This window comes from Scomber japonicus, chromosome 19, assembly GCF_027409825.1.
Source record: "Scomber japonicus isolate fScoJap1 chromosome 19, fScoJap1.pri, whole genome shotgun sequence".
Taxonomy (NCBI): Eukaryota; Metazoa; Chordata; class Actinopteri; order Scombriformes; family Scombridae; genus Scomber; species Scomber japonicus.
Window position 1 is genome coordinate 2,097,400 of NC_070596.1, and position 10,003 is coordinate 2,107,402.

Consider the following 10,003-nt stretch of genomic DNA (forward strand, 5'->3'; position numbering starts at 1 on the left):
TTTCACCCCGAACATTTAGATTTAGCATTTAACATTTAGGTGCACTTTTTAATATTTAAATGTAGCTATTTAATATATTTCTAAGTCTAAGGTCACAAAATGTGGTGAGAGGTGTAAAAGTTCACACCATTTTTTTAAGCACTGTTTGAAACTAAATGTGGCAAAATGTTGATGTTATTTTCAGTGTGAGCATCTTTACAAACGGCGTCCCATAGTTCTCAGCCTCCTCTGAGTGTTTCAGCGCTTCTTCAGTCACGCTGCTGTTATGAATCTGACCATCATCTTAGTCTCACGATGCTTTTTTGGGAAACGAGGCCATGATCAGGACCTCGGACAGCTGCAGGATCAGATTGTCCCTCCTCTACAGGATGATGACCTGAGAGCAGTGATGCTCCCCGTCACATCTACAGGTGGCTGCACGAATCCTCAGCTCATAACTGTGATTTCACTTCAGTGAATATTCAACATTTACAGAATTCAACAAACACTGATTCAACAGGTAGGACATATGATATGCTTCTTTTCTATTTATCACCTAGTCTACAATTCTGTTTTCCTCTTCGGATTGTTATTATTCAGTTTATTATACTGACATCACGTATTTCATTATTGATTTTTTTGATGAACTTCCCGCCAGCAGATTTGATTTTTGGTTTCAGATTGACGCAAACGTCCCGGTGCTCCACAGCGTCTGGTGCAACTTCTTTATTTAATTTAAAGGATTCCTCAGTTTTCTTTTTTTCCTTTAGTTGATTGGAGAAGAGAAATCGTGTAATGTTGCCTTTTCCAGAATGGAGTACAGACATGATGTGGATGTGGAGGAGCTGTGTCCAGTCTGTGGAGATAAAGTCTCTGGATATCACTACGGTCTGCTGACCTGCGAAAGCTGCAAGGTACACTTAGTTTCCCCTTAAATTATTATTATATTCTTCTTCTTCTTCTTCTTCTTCTTCTTCTTCTTATTATTATTATTATTATTATTATTATTATTATTATTATTATTATTATTATTATTATTAACTTCTGCATTAGCTCGTAAGCGTCTAGTCCTATTTCTTCTCTTTCAACACTTGCAGGGCTTTTTCAAAAGAACGGTTCAAAACAACAAGAAGTATATCTGTGCAGAAAACCAGGAGTGCAGAATTGATAAAACTCAGAGGAAACGGTGTCCCTTCTGCAGGTTCCAAAAGTGTCTTCATGTTGGCATGAGACTGGAAGGTAAGGAGGGAAATAAAGAGTTCAACTGCCGGTTATAGTCAAATAATTGACTCATACAAATATATAGGCTATAACTGTAACTTGCTTCTGGCTGATTATTATATGGTTATGTTTTAAAGCTTGCTGCCAACTTATGACGTAGCTTTTTGTAAAATTGTACATTTGAATATTAGGATAAGGTGTGTAATAATAATCCTAATGTAATCACAACAAAATGAACCTGTTTAATGGAGGTGAGGTGACTTCGATGTCACAGAATCAGTTAATTTGTTTTCAGTGCATGTCCAATCATCCAAAATCGCATATGTTGTATTAGGCTACAAGATTTTGTTGTCAAACGAAATGTTTGTGAGAAAATAGAGAAAACACCTCTAAAATGCAACCTGACATGCTTTGAGAAATAAGAACCAGTCTTGCAGTGTGACAGAACCACAACTTTAAAGGATGAGTTCACAATTTTCCAAGTGTGCCTTAATACAACAGTCAAGTGCCCAAATACATACATGCATTTTTATAAACCATTAAAAGTAGATGATCAGCTTCTATTGAGCTTCATCAGTGTGAGTTAGTCATATCAAGTGATATCTGACACATTTACAGTCTTTTTACCATCAAATCCCCTCTTAGTGTTTCCTGTTGAGCTGTGGTGGAAGTATAGTAACAAAAAGAGGAACTTTGGTACTAAAAACACTGTAACGTTGAAACATAGAAGATGAAGATTTGACTCATTTGGACGCTGAAGCTTCATATTAGCTTCATCAACTTTTAAATACATGTTTACACAGAAGGAGGACTGTGGATTTAGTTCCATAGTAAGTACATTATGAAGAGATCTTCTAATGGTCAGTATGAACAGGAGGAATGATTATCTATGTTCATTTGTGCTCCTGAGTAAGAATATTTCATTAAAAAACCTATATGACCAGAAGTTATTGGCCTCTTAACTAAATTTAAGCTAGATTTTAAGTGTCAGACTTTTTGTTTTACACGTAAAAATTCATGTTCTCAAAGGAAAGTAAATTGATAATGTATTGGCTTTACAATCAAAATATATTTGTTGACAAAAATAGAGTTTTAAATGTCAGGGCTGGTTCATTGTCATGTTTCCTTTAGTGAAAAGATGCTTGAATAAAGGGAGCTTTAAAGATAATGTTTTACTTGCTCTCTCCTACATGAACACAGCAACAAGGTTGATTCAGAGTCACTGTAAAGATCCCTGCTGGTTTAGATTTCAGCCTATAAATGACAGCGTGGATATGTTTCATACGCTGACCATCAACAAGTTTGCATTTACAAGAGGCCTAGAAAAAGTGTGTGTGTGTATTTCTATGTCTCTCTTAACCTTTGTGTCTTCCTTCCTCCCTTCCTTCCTTCTCTCTTTCGTTCCTTCCTCTCTCTTTCCTCCCTTCCTTCTGTCCTCCCTTCCTTCCTTTCTTCCTCCCTTCCTTCCTTCCTTCCTTCCTTCCTTCCTTCCTTCTTTCCTTCCTTCCTTCCTTTCCTTCTTTTTCTTCCTCCCTTCCTTCTTTCCTCTGTCCTTTCCTTCCTTCCTTCTTTCCTCCTTCCTTCTTCCCTCCCTCCTTTCCTTCCTTCTTCCTCCCCTGACTCCTCCTTTACTTCATTCTTCCTTCCTTCCATCCTTCCTCCCTCCCTCCTCTCCTTGCTTCATCCTCCCTTCCTTCCTTACTTCCTTTCCTTCTTTTTCTTCCTCCCTTCCTTCTTTCCTCTGTCCTTTCCTTCCTTCCTTCTTTCCTCCTTCCTTCTTCCCTCCCTCCTTTCCTTCCTTCTTCCTCCCCTGACTCCTCCTTTACTTCATTCTTCCTTCCTTCCATCCTTCCTCCCTCCCTCCTCTCCTTGCTTCATCCTCCCTTCCTTCCTTCCTTCCTTCATCCTTTCCTTCCTTCCTTCTTCCTTCCTTCTTCCTTCCTTCTTCCTTCCTTCCATCCTTCCTCCCTCCCTCCTTTCCTTCCTTCTTCCTGCCTTCCTTCCTCCTTTCCTTCCTTCTTCCTCCCTTCCATACTTCCTTCCTCCCTTCCTCCCTCCCTTCCTTCTTCCTCTCTTCCTTCCTTGACTCGAGGACACACAGTTGTGTTGTGTATATACATCAGTTTGAAGCCTCCAAATAAACTTTTTTCTTCAGCTGTCCGTGCAGATCGGATGCGAGGAGGCCGAAACAAGTTTGGTCCCATGTACAAACGTGATCGAGCTCTCAAGCAGCAGAGAAAGGCTTTGATACAAGCCGGCGGATTCAGAATGGAGAGCAGTCCACCTCTGGTCTCCTCAGCCCACCAGAGAGACTCTACCTATACTGCCGGCCTCCACCCTCATCCCATCCTCAGCACCACCCCACTACCCACAGCACAGAATGACTGCATCAGCTACCAAATCCCATCACTGTTTACACTCCTGCCCTCCAACTCACCTGGCACCACCCAGTACCAGTACACCTCCTCCACCTTTTCAAACTGGACCGTCAAGTCAGAGCACAGCAACATCTGTACAAGTTCACCAGACTCAGATGAGGTGTACTCCAGACCTTTTTCTCCACGCGGTCCCATCATGCCTCAGCTGGTGATGGAGTTTATGCGCTGTGATACAGATGAGCTACAGCTGCAGAATAAGATCAGTGTTCGTCTACAGCAGGAGCAGAGCAGTTGTGAGAAACACAAGAACCTCAACACCTTCAGCCTGATGTGCCTCATGGCTGACCAGACACTGTTCTCCATCGTGGAGTGGGCTCGTAGATCCATCTTCTTCAAACAGCTGAAGGTGAGATCCTAAACACACTGAGCGCAGTCTTATTGATTGTCTCCACATGGTTCAGTTAGTTCATACTTCCTGTTGACATCATTGATTCCCTCCCACTGTGCCAGCTGCTGCAACTTCTCTGAATCAGTCAACCAGCTTACAGTTAAACAGGGTTGTGAATGTTACTTTGGAAATGTAATATGTTACAGATTATTTAAAATGTAATAAGTAATGTAACTATTTCAGTGACTTCATCAAAGTAATGTAACTTATTACATGTGATGACTTTTCTAATGTTCTAACCAATGTTTCCAGCTGTTAGGGGAAGTGTTCCCATTAAGCACCAAAATCTAAGTTCAGCTGTTTTTCATGGATACTGACATTTATTTACTAAATATAAAAAATATTGTTTTCAAAAAATTAAAAACAGCAATATATGTATTCAGTAACATGTTAAATCTTAAAGGTGTGACTTCAGATGTAACCTCCTTTGTAATCATCATCATTTTCATCAGTAACTGTCATTTAATGACACATTTTTTCTCTAACTGTAACACTTACATTTATTTTGTAATTACATTACACAACGTCATTACATGGAACTAGTTACTCCCCCCATGCAGTTAAAGGACCAACATGCAATATAATTACTGTACTAGCTCATAAAATTACCATAATATATTATCAGAGATTAAGGTTAAATTGAAATACAGCCTTCTGCAACTATAATACTACCATAATACAGTATGTTCTCATTTGAAAGTTCCATTCTAGTGTTTTGCCCTGTGTGATTCTTCTCACTGCCCATTCAACCTGATCATTGTGCTGATGTGTCATTTTAACACATTACGTACCACCACAACATAATGCAGTGTTGCGAGGTTGTGGTTATTTCATACATTTCTATGAGATGAGGTTCACGCCCATTTCCACACCCTAGCATGCCAGATATGAAACACTGACACAGTGTGCTGCAGCTGGAAGCAAGCAAACAAACTAGATCAACTGAGATAGATTCCACCCAACCTAAAAAAAACCCTGAGCTTTGAGTCTGGGGAAGAGGGGACAAGGGAGGACAAGTCTTGTTGTTAGTGTTCCATATTTCTCTTTTAAAGGTATTCTTTGGAGTTTCTGTTTATATTCAGTGTTTCTCACCAGGTCTTGAATGCACTTCTTCAGAAAACCTTTATAAAGCTGACATATTTTAAATTTTGATTTTCCAGTTTAGCCTAGCTGAACACAATGACTGGAAGCAGGGGAAATGTGAAATCATTCATTCACATCCAGTTTTAGTAGTGGGGAGAATATGATAAATTTGGTTGTTCATGCACGTGTGAAACAATAACTGCAGACTTTCTCTAAGCTACAAATAAAAGCAGACATGAACTTGCACACACACACACACACACACACACATATACACACACACACACACACACACACACACACACACACACACACACACACACACACACACAAACACACACCCACACATTTATACCAAGTGTGACACACTGAAGCAGCTGTTTGTCTTGTGTTTTCTACCTGAGATATCCTGGCTGTGATGAGCACATGCTGACAGGATGAATCACACACACACACACACACACACACACACACACACACACACACACACACACAGCCAAGTATGACTGAAGTGACTGAAACACAGCAGTTATTAAACTCTGCTGACAGAAAAAACAACATTCAGCTGAATAGAGCAACTGAATAATGACTACGATTTTTGACACTGTAATATAATTCCACTATAATAGTCCTTCAATGCTAAATCTATATATTAAACAAACTGATCATTTTTAATTGTGCAGAACAACATCAATATTAAGTATCACTGGTGAAAAATATTTTTGACTGACTATTTTTACAATTCAGTGTCTAATTACTTTTTTTTAGGTGGCACCTGCTGCAAAAAGAGTCTATCCAGGGTTATTGCATGGTGTGATGACAACTTGTGACTAACACAGTTGTATTCTATATGTAGTTATCCCATAACCTATATCCTACACTATATAATATAGTATACACACATGCATGTATAGTGAATATGTATAGTTTTGTATTGCATTAATGGAATGACTAATTTCATTTTGTGCACTTGAAATCATTGATGCAAAAATGTTATTGAATTTCTGAATAAATTCTGTGACATATACTGTAAGGTAGCACCAGCCATGCAATAAAGAAGTGCTGTTAGTTTTGTGGTAAGGGGATCTTGGTTAAAGACCGTGTAAAGTGAATTCAAACATTTTCTTCTGAACACATTAAATAGGTCATAAATGTATTTCTAAAAAAGGTGTAAAAAGCATTTCAACCATTTAGATTTGTCAAGATTTCTGTGTTCAGGATTTAGTGGGCAGGTCTGAAAATCACCTGCTGCTGTAGAGGTATAAATACATTCAGCACACACTACTACTACTACTACAGTCTACAGTTAGCCAGTTAGCGGAGTTAGCCGCCGAGTTAGCAGCTGAGTTAGCAGCAGAAAGCTCTCAGACGTAGCGTCCATGTTTCTGGTAGAGGTGGTGACTTTGATTGACAGGTGACACTTGGTAGTTTTCAGCGAACTCGGCAGGCACTCCCACAGCGTTTGGGAGCAGAGAAAGAGGCTGATTTTTACACAACTTTGAAGCCTAATTTCATATATTTGGAGATTTTTTTAATCATTCAAATTTGGCAGGGTGGTTAACAACACACTTTTCTGTGGTATGTCAAACTCAGAACACATATTTATTCTTACTTTACACTGACTTTAATGTGAAATAAATAAATATGTCAGGCAATATATAAATATATAGGCAATACTGAGACGCAAATAGTGATCATATTGTGATAAACAGTGTCTTGTAATGTAACATTAAACTCAGTATAGAGAAATGTGTGTTACTGTAGCAGTGTTTACAATGAAACTGTAAGCATTTCCATTTAATGACAACTGTTCACATTCGGTGAAAGAGTCTTGTCTTAAAATGCAGATAAGTGATGATCTTGATAAAACCTGTATTTGAATGTATAAATTTCTCTTTCTTTCTTTTCTAAGGTGACCGACCAGATGAAGTTGTTGCACAGCTGCTGGAGTGAACTGCTCCTCCTGGACTTCATCTCTAGACAGGTCCTACACTACAAAGAGGACAGTGTACTCCTGATCACTGGACAGGAAGTAAGACATCTTTGATTCTGTTTTAATCCAGTTTTTTTTAATTCAATGCCTTTTTCAAGGAATCAGGTAGAATTTTGCAGAGATACATTTTTTTAATGCTACTTCTTCTGTTAACACCCCAATATGCAATACCTTACTCTCCTCAGGGAACCCATAACCCTAAAATCTCTCCAGAGGAGGTGGGAATGATACAATCCTTCTAATAAAATTCCTACCATTTCCTAGAATTTTTAGGTATATCATGTATTACACACAACACCTCTATGATATTTATACTTTTCACTATGATAACCCAAATTTACTTTGATGTTCAGAGAACTCTTATAGATCCATAAGCTATGAAGCAGTCTCAAATTTATCCTTGAATATGTCTATTACTTAAACCAGTACCTCAATCAACTTCACTCTTTGATCTCAACATTGATATAAAGTTAACTGTATAAGTCAACCAAGGTTAGCAAACAAAGCCTTACACGCTCAACCCTTCACGAGACTCTTATCCATCCCCCGCACCAGAAGGCAAACCTTTGGGAGCAGGCCCTTCAGTGTGGTAGCTCCTACACTTTGGAACTCGCTCCCTCAGGACATTCACCTAGCACCAACTCTGGACTCTTTTAAATCATTGTTGAAAAGGCACTTGTTCCTGCAGGCTTTTGCCGGCTAAATGTGTGTTTTTGTCTGTGTTTCTTGTTATTGTGAAGCGACCTTGGGTTTCATGAAAGGCGCTATACAAAATAAAGTTATTATTATTATAATATTATTATTATTATTAACTGCAAGCTCCACACATTTGTTAGTCTTAGAAATGAGCTGAATCTGAAACTGTGCTGTACAAAGTTACATACATTGCTTGCTCATTACTGTTGCTCATGTGTGAATGTTGGGTCTCTTTAAAGTTAAAACCTGAAGAGTTGGTTTAGAACCTGCTCTATGTGTAAAGTGCCTTGAGATGACTTTGTTGTGATTTGGCGCTATACAAATAAAGATTGATTGATTGAGACATTACTTTTTTTAATATCTGGACATGTTTTCTTGGGTTCAGGTGGAGCTGTCAACCATAGCTTCTCATGCCGGTCCCACCTTGGCCAGCTTGGTCCAGAGAGGACAGGAGCTAGTTGAAAGGCTCACCATTCTAAAGGTGGGCCGTGAAGAGTTCGCCTGCATTAAATTCCTCCTCCTCTTCAATCCAGGTTAGTAACATCTGATGATTTTTATCTATAAAGCTTCATATTAGCAAAAACATACATTTAATCACTTGCATTGTTGGATCTTAACAACAGTGGATTATTTCATGGGTGTGCTGCCTCCTCATTATCTAACAATGCAAATATCTGGGAAATTATGGCCTGTTCCCATTACAAGAACCTTTTCTCAGTCAGAGGAACCATTTATGGAAGTGTACCTGCATTTGAGCCAGAGGAACTAGGGTCTAAATGTAGTTCTTTAGCTGAAGTTCCTGGTGTTGAAACAGTCCATAGAGCCGTTTCCACTGCAGGAACTTAAGGGTCATTTTACAGGACCGTGACCGTTGGCGCGTATCTCCAAAGCAGGAACTTCCCCTGAAGGACAATCTCCCGGAACTTTTACTGGGGCAAAACAACTCCTTGTCTTGGGGTATGTACTCCGTGCAGCCATGGGAAAATTCCTGGGTGGGGTTTGAAGTTGCTGATTGGGTTTTTGGTCTGTTGCCTAACGATTTTGCGACAATGGAAACTGTTGCAGTATGATAACGTCACCTCCAGAGTCCGGTGGGTCCTATCAAGGTCCTACTCTGCTATAGAGACACAACAGCTGAGAGGCCCAGTAAGAGGACGTGCCCACCTCCCATATTTTACCCGGAACTTCCTTAATGGAAACGGGACTCGTGCTTTTGGGATTGTACTAGGAACTATTCCTACTCCTACGTCAACTTTGAGTACAGCTTCATTCATAATCGCTAGTGTCACCCAGTGGACTTTTGTCACTGCCATTGTTTATCTGATAAATTTGCCTAATATTTACAGTTCCACAGTCCATAGTTTAGTTTAGCATCAGTTCTTCGCTCTTCATTTGCTGTTACTTTCTCTTTTCCCCCACTGAGCAGATGTGAAACAGCTTGAAGACCATCCATTCATAGAGAGTATCCAAGAGCAGGCTGAAGGAGCTCTGCTGGAGTACACACTGTGCACCTCCTCTCAGAGCCTTGGACGGTTTTCTCATCTGCTGCTGTTTTTGTCGGAATTACGCTCGCTCAGCACCCTCGCTGAAGATTACCTGTACTGCAAACACCTGAGCTGTGAGGTGCCCTGCAATAACCTACTCATTGAGATGCTCCACGCCAAGCGCAGCTGGGCATGAAGACTGAGCAGGTCTGTGATTGTCTGCATGTTACTATATGCAAACATTAAGTTGTGATGAATATGTTTTCTGTGCCTTAAGAGTTCCTTTTAGCAATAATATATACCATTTTACTTCAAAGATTCTCAGCTAAAAGTTTTACTTAAAGGTACTCACCTCTTTATTCATTTGTGCACTTGTGTCTACTTCATGCACCTGTAAATCTTGTGAGATCGAATGTAAACTGAGTGTTGATGCACTTATTTTGGTTGTTGTAATCTATTGAATTATTAACCCTTTCACACATAGTCACTACATCAGACAGCTATTTAAAAGCTTGCTGAAAAGTTTTCTTTTATATGCAAGGATTTTCATGGCATAGTTGCACTTCAGCCACCACAGTGGACATCAGTGTGTCATCCGACCACTTCATCTGCAGTAACTTTTTTGGTTGTAAATCAGTTGAAAAAACATTTTTTCATGCACAAAGAGAAATAAAAACACTTCCTGAGTTATCTGACTGATGTTATCATAACACATGTATGA

The 10,003-nt window shown here is 39.4% G+C and overlaps 1 protein-coding gene across 1 annotated transcript; it reads left to right on the forward strand.

Annotated features, from left to right (window-relative positions):
- Positions 1-755: 755 nt before the first annotated feature.
- Positions 756-9,523, forward strand: LOC128379741 (nuclear receptor subfamily 5 group A member 2-like). Its single transcript, XM_053339369.1, has 6 exons — positions 756-893; positions 1,077-1,218; positions 3,356-3,984; positions 7,022-7,141; positions 8,184-8,331; positions 9,225-9,523. The coding sequence occupies exons 1-6, from the start codon at positions 792-794 to the stop codon at positions 9,476-9,478; spliced, it is 1,395 nt and encodes a 464-aa protein (XP_053195344.1). The 5' UTR covers positions 756-791; the 3' UTR covers positions 9,479-9,523.
- The last annotated feature ends 480 nt before the right edge of the window (positions 9,524-10,003 follow it).